The sequence below is a fragment of the Aricia agestis genome, chromosome 4 (assembly GCF_905147365.1).
Source record: "Aricia agestis chromosome 4, ilAriAges1.1, whole genome shotgun sequence".
Lineage (NCBI taxonomy): Eukaryota > Metazoa > Arthropoda > Insecta > Lepidoptera > Lycaenidae > Aricia > Aricia agestis.
The window spans coordinates 18,695,144-18,714,368 of NC_056409.1; the positions used below are offsets into that span (position 1 = coordinate 18,695,144).

Genomic DNA, 19,225 nt, shown 5'->3' on the forward strand with positions numbered 1-19,225 from the left:
ATGCAAAAACGTGAATTATCCGAGATGAAGACATTATCTCGACGGGTCGTGATCTCACCGACATAGAGCGAGGAAAAGACAGAGATGGCTAATTTCTATGTGCATAATGTGTGTGTGTGTGTGTGTGTGTGTGTGTGTGTGTGTGTGTGTGTGTGTGTGTGTGTGTGTGTGTGTGTGTGTGTGTGTGTGTGTGTGTGTGTGTGCTGGCGTAATGTTATAGCTGGTTTACATTGTTCTAATCCAGTGATCCAATCCAGACCTGAATGCACTGGATTAATGTAAACGGACACGGGAATGCAATTCAGTGCATGACTGGAATGGGACATTGTAAATCGTCCATAATTAGTAGCAATCCAGCGCTGAATTGGATTACTGGATTAGAATAATGTGAACCTGCTATTAGTTTGAATGCCCAAAATATTGTGAATTTTAAAAATCCGCATAAACGTGGGCATAGCTCATAAGCCTCACCCGATAAGAATTTAAATCTCTTTCCCCTAATTTAATTATTCATTCGTTAAAGTTTGAGTATAACAAATAAACTGCAAAATGTTAGTACCGATTGTCGTGTCTATTTCATTTTTGCCTGAGGTTAAAGGGTCAAGAAAGGTCATCTTACGCATAGAATGAACTAAATGCGAAAAGGATTTTGGCCTCAAACTGAGTTATGAGTAGTCATATTTTAGGGTTCCGTACCCAAAGGGTAAAAACGGGACCCTATTACTAAGACTGTTGTCTGTCCGCCTGTCTGTCTGTCTCCAGGCTGTATCTCAAGCTTATAGCCCATAGCTTCTGAAATTTCACAGATTGCGTATATCTGTTGCCGCTATAACAACAAATACTGAAAACAAAATAAAATTAAATTTTAAGGGAGGCTCCCATACAACAAACGTGATTTTTTTGGCCTTTTTCGCTCGATATCAATAATGGCAAGAGGTAGCCACTTGAATTTTTCACACATTCTTTTGTTATATTATGTGCACATTAATATTTAATAATATTATTAAAATAAAATAAAAATTTAAGGGAATATAATCCCATACCAAAACACGATTTTTAGCCTGTTTGTGCTCTGTATCGGTACGGAACCCTTCGTGCGCGTGTCCGACTCGCACTTGGCTGATTTATAATAATTATAATTTTTGTCAAGCAAGAGAGAACCGGCGGAAGAATCTTGTATTATAATAATTTGTAAATTATATTAATATATTATATAACTTAATAACTTGTTTTTGTAAGTAAGCTTAAGTTTTAGTCAATTTAATTGCGCGTCCATCATCAATGTTGCCCAACGCTTCTCAAGAAATCATGTGTAATAATTAATTTTATAGCGCAATCAAAAATTACATTGAGTTGTAACAAATGATAGCTATTGAACTATGCAAAAAGCTTACAATATACCATTAAGTGTTCTCGTTATAACGAAACAAAGCCCACCGCTCCTATTATATTGAGAGTAGTGGACATAGAGAGACTGGATGAGACATGGTTAATTATTATGTGTATTTTTTTACAAATAAAAAAATCTTTATAATAATATAAGGTTTGAGAAGTAGTGTAAAACTGTTTTCGACTTTTATTTCGATATTGAAGTCAATTGGGTCTAATATACAACCCTACGATACACCCCGATCGAGTTATCTTTGTCAGATTAAACTGACTTTTCATTAGTCTTTAGTATAGAAACGAGGAGGACGTTTTTTGGATTATTTAGCTAACTTTTTAGAATATTTCAGTTTATTTTCAAACTAATGTGATGTGAAAGGTGAATAATATATTTGTGTCTATTATAATTATCTACTTAAACCTGTTCTTCAATTGTTTGGTACACGAAATTGGTGTTTAGCATTTGCGTTCTACAATAAAAAAGAAATGTAAAAAAGAGTAAATATTTGTAATCGCTTGTATTGTTACTTACATCCATATTATTATATATTATACATGGGTCAACATGGAGAGGTTAAATTAAAGGGCTCCAGAATCGGAAAAATATATTCTAATTATATTATTATTATGACCAGGGCTACCATATTATGTGCAATGCACATGTGCGCCATCCTCTAGGGGCGCCAAATCGCCATCTTTAGGGGCGCCAAAACCAAGGTTCCAAAAAAATTCCCTTAAGGGGCGCCAAGATCTTTTTTTTGCACACGCCAGTAGCCCTTACGGGGGCTCTGATTATGACTCACGCAAGTCGCAACTCCGTTGCTCAAAAAATCGGGTAGGTATATTTTTCCGGGATAAAAAGTATCCTAATGTCATTTTCCGGGATTCAAAGTATCTCCATGCCAAATTGCAGCAAAATTGGTTTAGTGGTTTGGACGCGAAGAGTTGACAGACATACACACATTTGAATTTATAATATTAGTATGGATGTTGATGTAAAGGCACAGAAAATATTATATTAGGGTAAAGGATCTTCCAGGGGCTTTATATCAATGTTCATTATTACAGTGCTAACCCTCAACACGTAGACGCCCGGTAAAGATGGTCGTTAACATTTATTCACATAATGACTTTATTATAAACTATCATCGGCGATTTGATGACTTAATATCCATTCGCCATCTTGAAAAATGGCGTCGATGTCCGCAGGCTCGGTCACGTAACAACTGCTTTATTGTTTAGACAATGAAGCCGGCAGTTTTATTAAATGTTTTTGTTTTTAATTATTATTTTTAACAAAAAATTAAAACCGACTTCCAAGACGTAAACAATAACATAACTTATTTTTAAATGAACAAAAAGTTTTAAATCATTAGTAGTGCCTCTTTCGGAATTCGCCTAAACCTCAACTATTTCTGTAATACACTCTTCATTATTTTGGAGTCGGTTAACAAGGGCGTCGCCAGCCGATGGCGCAGGGGGGGGGGCAAGTTGACTTTACCTACTACAGTCTACAATTCATACTTTACTCACTCTCTATAAATGAGAAAAGTAGGTATGAATTGTAGGTAAAGTCGACAGCACATGAAACTTTTCACTTGTACTACGAGCCTTACATCTATTACCAGATTTTAATATTATAGTGGTCGTTGCTTTTGCATTATATTTGGCAACGTTTTTTAGAGTCTCTAGGGGAGGGGCAGCTGCCCCTCCCTGCCCCCCCCCTGGCGACGCCCTTGAGTCGGTACCAGCTCATTGTGAATTCTATGACAAATATTTTAATTTTTTTGGACTTTTTGGACTTTTGGGAAGGACTTCAATTTATTAATAAAATTTTAATTTGATATCTCTTGTAGATAATATTACTTCATGCGAGTTGAATAGGAAGAAATTATATTATGTATTATGGAGTACAATAATTATCACAAAACTAAAATATAACTCTACCGTTGTTGTACTTTACGTAGAGCTACAGCTGTTGTTTGATACAAAATAATAATTAATAACATAATTACTATGATTGGGACGGCGGACCTTCTATTTTAAAAATTAAAATTATCGTAACCGCTCATTTCCCGTTCTAAAACAATACAAAAATTGAACGTGACTTAACTTTGAAATATAAGGACCATGGACCATGAAAGGCCACGCTTCTTTGAAGGCCAACTATTAAAAAGTCGTAGTTATCGTCACGGTAAGACATATCACATATTCCTTCTACTACACCATCCATCAAACTTAAGGCCACAAATTCAAATTCTTTATTAAGCATACAATAGTATAAAGCTAGGTAGCGTACATCACGTCGTCCAATCCCATGCCAAGTAAAAACTTGTGTTATGGCAATCAGACAACGGATGCACGCCGAACAATTTTATCCTAATATATATTATTTACACATTCACACTACACTTTATCACGTAAAGTCTCTTTCGGCGACGTGATGCGCGCTTCGTTCGGGAGCCTTCCCCGGAACCTCCGGTAAACTACACCGGCGGGCCAGAACTCCTCCACCTCGAAGATGGATAAAACTTGAGTCGGCACTCTCACCACAAAGGAACTGAAATTCACTTTGTGGCGAGAGTGCAGACGCTCCACCCTCAAGGTGTAGGTGGTCTTCTCGCGGATGTAGTTTACGACGTCTTCAACCGTCATGGACCAGTGCAGGCGCGACACGTAGAGCGGCGTCGCGGGCACCTCGCTCCGCAGGCGCAGCTCGGGCACATAAGGTGCGGTGCCGCGGTGGTTGCGGACGGTGGGCTTCCTCTTCTTCCTCCTCTCCACCAGAACGAAGCCCTCCTCGTCGGACCTCCTGCTCTCGTCCCTGTCGAGTCGAAGATTTTCAGCCTTGCGCCCCTCGCCTTTGCCCGCGGGGGCAGTGCGGGGCAAGCAGCGACGCTTGCATAATTTTTTGCTTGAGTCGGTGGCCTCAATTTCGTGTCGACGTCACGCGGGGACGCGGACGGCGAGCTGACGACGGCGGCTGTTGCTGACCCACTCGATTTCGCTGACGTGCAAAACGGTGAGTCACGCTGAGCTCCGCGACGCATATTTATCGAGTCGATCGGATGCTCGGGTGACCTACATAATGAATTAATACTTTTTAATTGTCGTAATGAATTATTACTTTTTAATGGAGGCGAGTCGATCGCGCCGCAGTTGTGGCAGTGCGATCTCACTGTTTTTGACTTTGGTTGTCGAGGTTATAATTGTAATTTCCGCACACTGCCAAACTTAAATTTCTTGTTACATAACCTATATCTAACTCACATACTATTACAATGAATTGTCGTATAAGGATAATATTATGTACATGTAGTACTATAACAGTAAAAGAAAATCCACTTATGCCTTGATTTAAATTAAAATATTGGTAATGTTCCTGGGATTTGGGAAGGCCGGTGGTTCCTTATAAAGCCTAACCAAAGATTTGATGGTTGGCCTTGCTAGGGTATATGGACTTTACAAGGAAAATCTAATAATCATTATATCTACTTAACTGTTTATATGTCAATATCATTAACATATAAACAGTTAAGTATTTTTTTAGTTAAAAATGCGTACCGTAAAAATTAAAATATTTTTTTTATAATATCTTAACTTATTATTAAACTAATACACTCATATTGAACATTTTGGTATAAAGAGGACGGGTCCTTAAGAAGGCTATTTAAGATTATTTTTTTTAATTGCCACTATAAAACGCGTTAGCAACTAGTTATTAGGTATCAATGTGAATTTCCGTTAATATATTCTTAGTTATAAGATGATGTTCAAGCAATGTTCGTTAAAGTTTTTTTAGATGATATAAATTTATTGATCATTTTATGTGTTGCTTAATTAAAATACATTATAATGTCGTTTTAGTAAAAGCAGATAAATAAAATATACTTGTAACTCTATACTCAATAATTCAGCTTGTTTGGAGCTGTGTTCCTTACAAGGCCGTTTGGAAGAGCTTAACAAATTTTAAGATTATTAAATGGCAATTGAAGCTAAGTTAAAAAGTGATTTATAATATATTGAAATCTAATAAAACGGATCATGCTTGATAATTTGTTTCCTTAATATATTTAGTCAGTAAACAAACAAAAAGTATTTCCCCGTTAGGGTGGCCTTACATGGTCCCTGGTTCTTATTAATTTAATTTACCTATAACAATATTACTGAATGTTGCAGAATAGACTTGTTTCAGAATATCGCCGAGCAGCGTCCCGAGAAATGCAACGGATATTATATTCTTAAACAAATAATTGAACTTTGCTTGGCCTGTGTTCAAGCAATTTTAGACTATATTATTTTAAGACACAACTCATTATTCCATGAACATGATAATTTAGCTTTGACTTTCCGTGTATATTGTGAAATGTTTTAAACCATTTTGACCTTTATGTGCTCGGAAATAAGGCTTAGAATTTAGATGTACTGCACTCTGCTTTGAGATAATAGAGTTATAGCGTGCATTAAGATGCGTTAACTCCTTTAGAACTATCCCACTATTTCATAAATTGCTTATTTCATAAATTGCTAATTCTATACGAGTATTATAAGACGTCGAATTTCATGAGACTGTACTTATCACAAAACTATGATAAGTGAAGTCTCAGTATTTGTAAAATGCTTAACTTATTTCTCATTTAATATATTTAAACTGTTCTCTTTTTACGCTAGTTTTTATTGTAATTTAGTTTTATTGTTTTAGTTTAATAAAGATATAATAATTACACAGCATTCGACAGTATTTCTTTAATTTTGTATGTAAAATATACGTCATTGGTATAATGTACAATTTACTTTCAAAGAAATTGATTCAAAAGCAAATGACAGACCTACATAACTTTGTCGGGCTATGTTGCCCTGAGCGAGACCCGACATAATAATCAACATTGACTTATCAACATAATATACTGAATTCCTGACTAAATAGCGTTATACTGTCTACTCAATTTCTCTGACACCACATAGCAACATTATACACATTATATTAACTTTGGATATCAACGCAAAAAGCGAATGCCTTTGTCAAAAACTTACTAAATACCACCGCTTAAACTAAACAATAAAATGAGGCGGTCTCTTTGTGTAACTCGAAACCGCTATTGTGAGGAAAATAATAATTAGGAGGAACATTTTAATTCGCACATTACAAAGGCGTCGAATAAATCAGGGGATAAGATCCCCCATTGTCCCCCTGACCCGTGTATATTGGCGCAATAATTTAACAATAACAAAAAATAAACATGTTAATCCGAGTGTAACTACGTGATAGGACGTCCGCGATAGGCTGTAGATTATAGATCCAGCAACTTTCATTTAAATTTTCAACTATCGCGATTCTGTTGGCTTATTTTTTCTGATCAATGGTCTAAATTCCATTTTTTTTGTTATCAAAACATATTCAGAGAATTCGGTTTAATCAATACTAAATGTTAAAATACTAAAGTGTGTCTGGCTGTCTGTTACATCTTCACGCCCAAACCACCGAATCGATTTTAAGACATTAACCGAAACTTAAGATGATAAACTTATCTTACCGTGTATACAATGTAAAATTACAAAATCATAATATAATATATTATTCTTACCCGTATTAAGGGGGCGACTAACCCAAAATTTACGATTTTATAATTCATTTTTATACTTGAAAATAAGCCCCGATTTGTTTCATTTTTTTAAATTAGATACTACATTATATTTCCAAGAATTCGATCTGAGCAAAAACACGACACCTTAAAATTTTCTTCATAAAATGCATCTAATTTTCACGAATTTTTCATTTATTGCCATAACCGTGCATTGAACTAAGTTGATATTTTAACACATCGTATAAAATTCTATCATTGAGAAACCGACCTAGCGGATATTGTATATTAAGAAATATTGAAATATTGTATATTATTGAGAAAAAACTAATTTGGCGATGAATCCGCGTCGTCCTTTTACACCTGGCATATGAAAGACGGGCGTGAGTGTGAAGAGAAAAGGACAATGTTTGATTTTTTGGGTTAGTCGCCCTCTCAAGTAAAGTCTTCAAAAAAAATCTGCATCTTTTACTTTAGTAAGAATGTTTCATCTTTTTTTATACATCGCACCCCGTCCTCTAGTGACGGCTTGTTTATTCGATAAAGCCTCGCATATTTTTTGAGATTATACACAACGTGGGTGTTGAATATTGTGCTGCTTAAGGTTGTAGGGTTATTAACTGTATTATTGTGTATTACATCAACAATAATTATTATACTATTCATAATAATGTAAGTGCAAAATTGTTATTTGAAATACCATGAGCTAACTTCGTTGCGTGTATTAATTCTGCAGCTTACATGTAAGAAACTAAAGTTGAATTTACAATTAGTTAAAATTTTATTTATAGTATAAAAATGTCCAATAAAACTTATCACGAATTAATTTGCACCACTTCTGAGCTACTCGGAGAAGCTACTCAAGCCGATGAAGCATTATTCGAAATTGGCATCACTGAGAAAACAGCGATTCAACCGATTCTTTCTGAGCTACGAATAAGGTATACCATATTACTGGCAAGACTGGATACTGTATACGATCAAATGCTGCAGCCCCAAAAGCGGTTGGTCGTGAAACGACTGCTCGAAGCCTGTCTCGGAAGACTTCTTGAAGTGAAGCACGATTTGGTGGAAATTCATCTATCGGACCATACCTATGACGATGACGATGTAAGTTATTCTCGGCTTTTCTTATGACTAATAATTGTGCTAATAGTTTCATTTTCATGTCAATAAAATAGAATTCGATAGACTTTATTATTCTTTAAATGTGTGTTTGTGACCAAACCTATCTTTGTGTGCCTATTCTACAGGTCCAAAATTCTAGGACATCAAAACACTGCACAGTCCTGAATCACGCCTATGGCATGCATTGCATAAACAACATCTCCATGACAACGTCTAGATAACAGAGGGCTCAAGTATAACACTCTAACACTGTATTTAAGGGCAAAACAACGTTTGTCTGATCAGTGATCAGCTTCTTTCATTACATGATTTTTCGAATAAAATGCGTTTTTTGCTTGCTTGTAGGCTCTTGAAAAACTTCATGTTACGCCTATCGAAGCGGAACCCTGTATTCCTGAGTACTTTATCAGAGAAAGGGAAGAGGAGGTGGAGCAGCGTCGTAATTTTATTACAGAAGTTTTAAGAAAATTAGGTTACGAATCCCCAAAACCTCGGCCTCTTATATTGACTGAACAACAGGCAATTATTATCATACAAAGTCATGAAAGAGCGAGACAGGGTCGACTCAGGTAAGCTATTTTTATCAAACAATTAATGAAGTGACAATAATTATAAATTATTAAATTTCTCCTCCTACTAAAACCTCTTTACAGGGGTCAATTTATGAAAGAGATTCGTCTTTTAAAGGAAAAAGGTAGAGATCAAAAGAGCGAAATGTCAGCAACTGCAGCGACTGCTATTCAAAGAGTTTGGAGAGGTTTCATAACTAGACGGGAAACTAGAAAAAGAAAACACTTAGAACAATTGTTGATTGGAATGGAGCTACAACCTTTTATAGAGTCTGAAGAAATAAAGAAAGCTGAGCAGGTAATTTTTTTTCAATTGACTGTAAGTAGTATTTTTATCAAAATAATCATAAAATTAATTTTATGTTAAAGATCAGACAACATCGGAGAACTTTACAAAATGAATTAAAGAAAGAGTACAATGAAGCCTTGGATAAGATCGAAAAAGATTTACGAGTACAACACGAAGCTAAAATCAATGAACAAATCGGAGATGAATTGAGAAGATGGTTTACAGAGTATTATGAAAGAACAGGACGCTTGCCAGAGTTTCCTTCAGAAGACGCAGGTGGAAGTAGGGCTATGTTTAGTAGACAAGGTAAGAAGCATTTTTTTTTTCGTTTTTAGGTCTGAATCTGAATATCAAATAACCTAAACATATTATATTATTTACAGGAACTGCCGCAGATAGCGATCCCAGTAAAATGTCGCCTATTTCATCTAAGGACTCAAAAAGAAGTAAGGAAAGCAAGGATAAAAAGAATGACAAAGTTGAAGATGGTAAAAATAAAGATGAAAGTGAAGATTTAAAAACATTTAAGTGCACTGAATCAGCATTTTTACAGGACATAATTAGTGCTAATGAAGAGTAAGTTAAAAAATTTGCAAACTACTTGAAAGTTATCTTAAACTTTAATTCATCGCCTTTTGAAATGCTTAGTAAGTATATAAATTATTGTTTATAAATATTTCAAAATGATAGGTTTGAGGATATTTGGAAGTTTAAGGACGATGGCGATGAACAACAAGAAAAATTTGATAAAGACATGATTGGAAGAGAAAAAATGCTAAAATTAGAACAAGAAATAAGAAATAACGTTGACGAAGTGATGAGGGGTGAATTAGATCTTCTACAAGCGGCGTTTGATAGGGACAGAGCTCATAAAGGAAAAAAAGCAAAGAAGCCACAGAAAAAGGTACTTTTTTTTAACAGCAACTGTAGAATTTATATCTATATTTAAATTATTAAATGTATAAAATATGCTCAACTATATTAATAATAAATTAAAAGAACCCAATGCACATTTGAAACGGTAGTTTAAAATAAGGTTTATATTTTTTTAGGTTCGTCGCGGAGGTAAAAAGAATAAAAAGAAGAAAGAAAAAGATTTAACTCCAGATAGAACAACGGAATCCCTTTTTGAAGAATTAATTACAAATGGAATTATTCGACCGTATCCATCCGTAAGAATTGATGATTATTTTGGCGAGAAAAACTATCTAGGACATGAAATGCGAAAACAAGGCATTGAGCCATCTCCTTGTTTGGGAGATATACGTCAGCTTGTAAAAGAGTACTGCATTCTGTCTCTCGGGTCTGAAGCTGTAAGAAACAGTGCTCCTCTAGTTCGCTCAGTTTTGATTTCAGGTATGTATCAGTACGCTAATAATATGCAAGACAAAGTAAACTATCTATTTGACCGAGCTTTGCTCGGTATTCGATAAAACACGAATAAAATGACATTTCCTAAAAATGATTCCTAGCTAAATCGATTTATCGCCCCAAAAACCCCCTATATACTAAATTTCATGAAAATCGTTGGAGCCGATTCTGAGATTCCAATTATATATATATACATTATACATATATACAAGAATTGCTCGTTTATGAAATTTAGTATATAGGGGGTTTCGGGGGCGATAAATCGATCTAGCTAGAAATCATATTTTTTAGAAAATGTCATTTTATTCGTGTTTTATCAAATACCGAGCAAAGCTCGGTCAAATAGCTAGTATATATATATTATACAAGAATTGCTCGTTTAAAGATATAAGATAGGGAAATTTACAGAACTAAAAAAAACAATATAATTTACCTTACAGGACCATCAGGCAGTGGTAAAAAAATGTTAGTCCATGCGATCTGTAGCGAAGTGGGTGCCACACTTTTCGACTTAACACCAGCGAACATAGTTGGGAAGTATCCCGGGAAAACTGGACTAATTATGCTTATTCACCTCGTTACGAAAGTTTCGAGACTGTTGCAGCCATCAGTCATCTGGATGGATGATGCTGAAAAGCCATTCGTGAAGAAAATACCCAAAACAGACAAAACCGATCCGAAAAGGTTGAAAAAAGATTTGGTGAAAATTATCAAAGGTTTGTGTTGATAAGGGCTAAGTCGTATTGCATCGCAAATTATAGCTGCGACAAAAATCTAGAAATGATATTGCGATACGATGCGAATTCGCAGTTTTGTGTGGGAGCCCAAAATAAACAGTTTCGATTATATAATTATATTTTGCTAAGCTATAGATTGATTCCATCAAAGCGCGAAATTTATATATTTCAAGTCATTTACACATATTTTATTCTCTATGTTTTAATGAAATAATTAATCTTATTCAGCCATCAACCCCGAAGATCGAGTGCTCTTTATTGGGACATCACGAGCGCCGTGGGACGCTGAACAAAAGTTGCTGTTCCAGTGCTACTCCAAAGTCATACAGATTCCTAGGGCAGATTACGGCAGTATATCATTAATGTGGAGATGTCAGCTGCATAGAGCGGGGGCTTTATCTCCGAGATTAGATTTGTCGTGCCTGTCGAGAGTTTCAGACTCATACACAATTGGTATGTAAATTAGTTGGTATAATTCACTTGACACTAAGGAAACGATTTGGTTGTGTGTTCATGAATTTAATTTGTTTTAACTGGGTTTCTGAGTTGTGGTTATAATTAGCACACATTGTGTAGAAAGTTACGTATTCTATAGGGCGTAACAAAGTGATAATACTTTAGGGTGTGTATGATTCCACTGTATAGAGTTGACTGTGTCTCCTGTGTAGGCAAAATCACTGGGGCGCTTGCCCATACAAATAACAAAAAAAATATCTCTTACAGCGCTGCTACTTTCACAGTGAATTCAATAGGGCATACATACTCTAAAGTACTACAACTTCATTATGTTACAACCTGTCATCATCATCATATCAGCCTATAGTCGTCCACTGCTGGACATAGGCCTCTCTCAATGAACGCCAAGATGACCGATCTCCTGCTACTCGCATCCAACATGGGCCTGCAACTAAGCGGAGATCGTCGTCCCACCTAGTTGGAGGTCGACCTACACCCCGATTTCCCAGCCTTGGTCTCCATTCCAGAGTAAGTTTACTCCAGCGATCGTCTGTTCTTCGAGCTACGTGACCAGCCCAGTTCCACTTCAGCGTACTGATTCTCTGCACTATGTCGGTGACTTTAGTTCTTTGACGAATTGTTTCATTTCGAAGCTTATCCGCCAAAGAAACTCCGAGCATAGCGCGTTCCATAGCACGCTGAGCGACGGAAAACTTACGAGCTAGCCCTGTTGTAAAAGGCCAGGTTTCCGCCCCGTAGGTCATAACGGGAAGCACGCACGCCCAACCCAACTGTATCCTCCTATTGGTTTCTCTCTCGAAGTTTTGTCTACCTACCTGCAGTATGTGCCCCAAATAGACATATTCCGTTACGACTTCGGAAAAGACACCGTTAACTGCAACCAGTCTCGGGAGAACATGTTCGTTGAACATGACTTTCGTTTTGTCCAAGTTCATCCCGAGACCGATCCGCCGGGAAGATTCATTTAGGTCGTTCAACATTTCCTGCAAGTCCTCCAACGATTCTGCCAATATGACGATATCGTCAGCGAAACGAAGGTGTGAGAGGTACTTGCCATTAACGTTTATGCCACATCCTTTCCAGTTTAGGGTCATGAAGGCGTCCTCTAACGCATTTGTGAACAGTTTCGGGGAAATAATATCCCCCTGTCTCACTCCTCGATGTAAATAGATTGGCCTTGTTGTGGCCCCCTGTAGTCGGACGGACATAGACGCGGCATTATATAGACCTTTCAAAACTTCGACGTAACGCCAATCGACTTGACATCGTTGCAGGGCTTCCAGAACAGCCCAGGTCTCAACAGAGTCAAAAGCCTTCTCATAGTCCACAAAGGCAAGACACAATGGCTGCCTGTACTCATGTGACTTTTGTACAACTTGCCTTAAGGTGTGAATATTATGGTCTATGGTGCTAAAGCCTCTGCAAACCCAGCCTGCTTCGGTGGCTGGCATTCGTCAAGTTTATTGGATAGGCGATTCGTAATGATCCTAGAAAACAACTTATATATGTGACTCAAAAGCGAGATGGGTCTATAATTTTTAAGAAGGGTGTTATCGCCCTTCTTAAAAAAGAGAACCACCTCGATTTTAAGCCACTCTTCGGAGGAAACTCCCCGTCGAAGGACAAAATTAAAGACTTTACGAAGCTCTCTCAAGACGGGTTCGCCTCCCGCTCTGAGAAGTTCGATCGTAATTCCGTCCCTCCCCGGGGCCTTTCCTCCTTTAAGTTGTTTCAGAGCGAATCCGATTTCGCCTATACTGACGTCAGGAAGCTCGCCAGAAAGATGCCGGGTGAGTTTGGCACGCGGGTCATCATCACGAGGATCAGGTTGCGAAGCATGTGAAGCATACAAGCGGCTCTAGAAATCCTCGATCTCGGACAGAACCCCCCCTCATGAGGAAACGATTTGGCCACAGCTATTCTTCACCTTCGTCAGATGACTCCTCCCGAGGCGCCTTACGAAAACTTTAGACCCTTTATTCCGCTCAATCACTTCCGTGAGTTCCAGCGTATTCGAGCGGCGATGATCTCTACGTGTAAGTTTCCGTATTCGCCTCGAGAGAAGTTTTACATCTGACGAACCCGAGTCCGTGTTTTCCCTCCGTTCCCTCATAAGTTTGAGTGTCTCATCCGAAAGTTTGGATTTCCTGCCCGCATGTTTGGGCCTGCAAAACCTTTCACCTTCGACCCGTATGCTCTCCACAATTGCATTTAAAGCCTCGTCAACTTCCATTGTAGTTTCCGAGATGTTAAGAGCGTCGAACCTATTTCTCAGTTGTAACTGAAATGTCTAAGTGTCAGCGACGGATTGTTGGAAGTTGGGTCGGAGAGTAGACCTCAGCATATGGGCTCTTTCGAGTTTGAAGCATACATTCAAGGCTCTTCGCAGTAGTCGGTGATCGCTACCGGTATTGAACCTGTTGATCACAGAGACATCCCTAAATATATACTTCCGATCCGTAATGATGAAATTTATCTCGTTTCTTTCCACAGAGTCAGGGCTTCGCCATGTCCACTTTCTTTGGGGCTTCTTTTTGAAGAAGGAATTCATCAAGAAGAGCCCCTCTTTTTCGAGAAAGTTGACCAGCATTTGCCCCCTGCGGTTTCGAATCCCAACACCGTGCTGTCCCAAGCAAGATTCGCCGCTAGCTCGTACTCCTACTTTGGAATTTGAAGTGGGTCTTAGGGGTGGTATTTAAGACCTTGGAGATGTCTTCGTACATGGTCTCCACTTCGTCATCGGAATGTGTCGAGGTTGGTGCGTACACTTGTACTATCTTGAGAGAATACCTATCGGTGAGTCTCAAAACAAGGTACGCTACCCTCTCCGACACACTCGAGATCTCGACAACGTTGTCGACGAGAGATTTGTTGACGAGGAATCCCACGCCGCCCCGGGATATATGATCTCCCTCTCGGAAGTAGAAAAGGTGACCCAATGGCAGAGTCATGGTGTCTTCCCCTTGTCTTCGGACCTCGCACAACCCTAATACGTGCCAACGGATTTTTTTCAATTCTACCTCCAGTTCGACTAGGTGGTCTTCGAGTCTAAGCGTTCGTCCGTTGTACGTCGCCAGGTCCAGTTGGTAGTAGCGATCCGTAGCCCGGAGATTACGTAGCCTTAGCACCCCTCGCAGTGCCGTTACCATAGCCGCTACCGTGGCCAGGAATAGTACCGCTACCGGGAACTAGGGGCCATCTTTTTCTGGTGCGTTTCATAAGAGGCATTTGCTCATAATTGCCACGCGGAGCACGCCGATTGGCAATCTGACAGGGGGCCAATGAATCAAACCATCAATGCTGCAGCCCATTGATGACCATGGATTTCTTCACTGACCCTATCGTTGATGGTTTTACCGCCATCCTTCGGTTGACTAACTGCGCTTGATGTTAGCTCTATCCCACACTAATTATTGTGAGACAGAACAACCATCAGGCGGGCGGTGGAGTCGTCACATCCCTACGCTTACACCCTGTACCAATCATTATTTAATCTAAGCTGTTCCGATCTAAGGTACGCTGTTGTCGGCTCTGAATTCTGTGCTGACAACGAAAAGAAGGTTGCAATTGAAAATTCGAGCGTTGACAGCGCACGAGATCGCCACGCAACTCAGCTGTCGCGAGCCAGTGTATGCTGAGCAGGTATCAATTTTTTTAAAAACTATTGCTTTTGTGGCGGACGTTGAGCGCGGCGATCAAGAAATTACGTAACGAAAAAACCTAACACCCGGTCAGACTTCAGCACGGTGTTTGTGTGCGTGCGACTAGACGTATGCGAATTATAATTGCATAAGCTGATAAAAAAAAAATGCTATGCGATAGCTTTACCGCGGCAGGGTTTTAGGGATTTGTAATACATCCTATTGATGATAACTTATAGTTCAAATATTTTAGCTGTAAAATCAACAAATTTTTGAAAAATATTATTAAGCGTAACAGCAATAATTGTATTTTGTAGGAAGCTGCAGCAGAATCCTGGTGGTCTAAAACGCCTTTGGAGAGACGACGCCAAAAAGTTCTGCAACGATTACTCGAACTAGAACAAGAAAACGAAGAAAAAGCTGCTGCTAAATAGTTTTCACGATGACACAGAAGTTTTTTTATAATTTTTACACAAACATTTATAAATTCAAATAGAAATATTCAGACACTGGATAGATTTTTGTTCTTGTCTGGGCCTCTATCATGAGCTCTTAAATCCATTCTCTTTAAGTCCTTATACTGACTGTATAAGGACGTAAAGTGAATGGATTTAAGAGCTCATAATAGGCCCCCAGGTCAGTTTAAAAAACCGTAGTATTTATATATTTTTACAAGTAAGGGCGTTTTTATTTAAGTGAAATACAGTGAATGTGAAACAAACATTAGTTGTCGATGAAAGTTATGGAATCATTAGTCTTAAAATAAAAATAACTAATTGTACACGACAGTACTGTTTTTTCTTACCTACTAGCTGTCCCGGTGAACTTTGTGCCACTTTAAAACCTTCCCTGGACTTCTACGAATATTTTAAGACTAAAATCAGCCCAATCCGTTCAGCCGTTTTCGAGTTTTAGCGCGACTAACACATTTGAAAATCCATTTTTATATATTACCTATATTTGGTTCATTTGAAGAGAAGAAGATAATTATCTGTCTACATAATATAAAAGGTCTACACTCTACAGGGATGGAAATACTATTTTTGTCAAAGGATAATGCACGGTTTCTGAGACATTTTATTTTACGAAATCGCGGGGAACAGCTGATTTTGAATAGACAAGTAGGTAAAGAAGTGTTGCCTCAAAACTTTGTATTGTGGCTGCAATTCCAACAGCTTCAAATAATATAAAAGACTTTTCCTAACACTATTTCCTTTAAGTCTTTACTTAAAGTAACTTAAGGTAGGGTAACCAAACAAATAAATCCTTCTTTCTTTGGTTTAAACACGTGTATTGATGTTTACTTAACTTATTTAAGGGTAAGGGTCATCATTTTTGTTTACTTTTAGGCTTAAAGTAATAAATGATTCATATAACACTGGTTCTTATATTTTATTCACAATTTAGCCCAACATGATAATTTCCAAGGATTTCACACAACACCACCACTCAGTTTCACTTACAACTTACAAGCTTCACCACAACAACCAGTCATCACTTACAAGTTACATGATACCTACCTAATATATAATTAAAAAATCGGCCAAGTGCGAGTCGGACTTGCGCACGAAGGGTTCCGTACCGTTATAGAGGAAAAAAAGGCGAAAAATTGTGTTTTTGTATGGGAGCCCCCCTTAAACCTTTATTTTATTTTAATTTTATTATGAATTATTAGAGTACAGATAAAATCAAGGATATTGTGAAAATTTCACGTGCCTCTTGCCATTATTGATTACGAGCCAAAAAGGTCAAAAATTATGTTTGTTGTACGGGAGCCCCCCTTAAATATTAATTTTATTTTGTTTTTAGTATTTGTTGTTATACCGGCAACAGATATACATAATCTGTGAAAATTTCAACTCTTTAGCTATTACCGTTTTTGAGTTAGAGCCTGGAGACAGACGGACAGACAACAAAGTCTTAGTAATAGGGTACCATTTTTACCTTTTGGGTACGGAACCCTAAAAATCAACATAAAATATTATAAAAATAAATAAAGTTTAATAGTACCTGCTTTAATTGAGGATTATTAGTGAAAACACGTTTTTATTATTATCATAATGTTTTGTAGTCAATCTATAAAACATCTTTACATATTTAACAACTTTTGTACAATCTAAAACCCTATATGTAAGTAATAGTTTGTAAGATACCAAGTACTTTTCCGCTTTCAACTTCATCGGTGTCCATAATCCTATCATGGTCACCCTACAAAGGTAAAAGAATCCCAGTAAAATCCCGTCTCATGAAAGTTGCGTCGCTTTATCGGTAGAAATCTTCAAAGCAAAAAGGTCTAGTAGGAGGGCGTAAGCTCCGTGCACCTGATCATTTTCTCACGAATATTTTACAGGGTTGGGCGAAATTAAAGCAACATCCTTTCGCTAGCATAATAACCCCTATCCCAGAGACTTAAGTGACACTTTCGTGTAGCGCTAATAATGCACCTAATTTTTGGCTTTCGGATCACGTCCCGTGGAACTATTTTTTGCCTAATGAAAAGGTAAATGTAGGATTTGCTCGTTCATAAAAACAAAATGTACGGAGTTCGAATTATAATGAATACCTACCTACATCATTGGCACAAAGGATTTCCAGTGCTAAAACTGCAGGTATCAGTCAATACTAGCTATTATTAATTAGTATTCTATGAAAATGAAATTTTCTAAAAATGATTCCTAGCTAGATCGATTTATCGCCCCCAAAACCGCCTACATACTAAATTTCATGAAAATCGTTGGAGCCGATTCCGAGATTCCAATTATATATATACAAGAATTGCTCGTTTAAAGATATAAGATATTGTGTAAAATGTTCCATAATTTTTTTAAACGTACCTAAGTAATTTTCAGATATTTTGAATTCCATATTATACTGCAACTACATGGATGGACATTGTATAATAGCCTGTCCAGTGTCCACGTTTGCTCATGATGAATAAAATATTGCTTATTGGCTTATCACGAAACTGTAAACTTACGAGTATATCTATATATTAATACGCGAGCCAAAAACTTTGTATCCCTTTTGACGAAAAATTGGGAAACGTAGGTGAATGAAATTTTGCACAGTTATAAGTTTACATAGTGAAGGAGTGCATCGAGCTAATATTATTTTGAAATTATGCTTTTATCATACATTTTTTTAACAAATAAAACATTACACACACTACAACACACACACTAGGAAAAATGACAGATTTTTGAGTGACAAGCCTATACATACGAATAATACATATAATATAAAATAATAATACATATAAAATAAAATGGTCACATTTAGCAATTCCTCTCAATCAATCCAGCAAATGAATTGTCAAAACTGTAAAACTGACTGCAAGCAGAGTTGCATTTTGCGATTTTAGAAAAATGAATCTCATGATTCATATCATGATTCTTCAAAGCGACCATTTTAGCCCCGCTGCATATTGTAGACAGGTGACAAAATCATGGTGGCGAACATAATTTTATCCATTTTAGCCAACGTGAATGCTTTGAAGTATAATCCACAATTTTAAACTAAACTAAAACAAAAACCCTTGTCAAAACTAAAACAAACCCCTTGTGCAAAACACGAAGCGAGAATACCAAGAACAGTATAAAAACAACAAAGCCAATAAACAATTCCGTCTTTAATATAACAATGTGATAGTTTGAAGAAATAGCTGAAGTGACGGCAAAACCTCAAAGTAAATCACTAGGGATAAAAAAGCCCGTACACAAAGGCTTAAAAGGAAAACAGCGGCGTAGCTAAAAGCAAAGAACCTGTATTTTGCAGCACTCTTTGTGGAACGAATTTTCCATGCAGGGACTACATTTATACGGCTTTGGAATGCTTTTGATTTATCGCGCACTAAACTTAGATTTGTTTGTTCTGCAAATGGATCGCAGCCACTGATGCAATGATCCAGTTTGCCGCTAAAGATGTCACTTGACCCAGATTCCGTATAGCAGATACTAATCATTGTTAAAAACAGAATTAGACTGGCATATACGTCAGCTATGCTATGCCCCGCGTTTGAAAGTAAAAATATTATACAATTATTATC

The 19,225-nt window shown here is 37.4% G+C and overlaps 1 protein-coding gene and 1 long non-coding RNA gene across 2 annotated transcripts; both read left to right on the forward strand.

Moving 5' to 3' along the window:
- The first annotated feature begins 2,768 nt into the window (after positions 1–2,768).
- On the forward strand, positions 2,769–18,846 carry LOC121726397. Its single transcript, XR_006035529.1, has 3 exons — positions 2,769–2,832; positions 3,677–3,681; positions 18,836–18,846. It is a non-coding gene; the product is annotated as an uncharacterized LOC121726397 (long non-coding RNA).
- LOC121726395 (dynein regulatory complex protein 11) lies at positions 7,767–15,614 on the forward strand. The gene is made up of 11 exons (XM_042113746.1): positions 7,767–8,078; positions 8,442–8,665; positions 8,750–8,963; positions 9,035–9,260; positions 9,338–9,530; positions 9,645–9,858; positions 10,007–10,310; positions 10,766–11,041; positions 11,291–11,515; positions 15,054–15,181; positions 15,498–15,614. The coding sequence occupies exons 1-11, from the start codon at positions 7,767–7,769 to the stop codon at positions 15,612–15,614; spliced, it is 2,433 nt and encodes an 810-aa protein (XP_041969680.1).
- Positions 18,847–19,225: the final 379 nt, after the last annotated feature.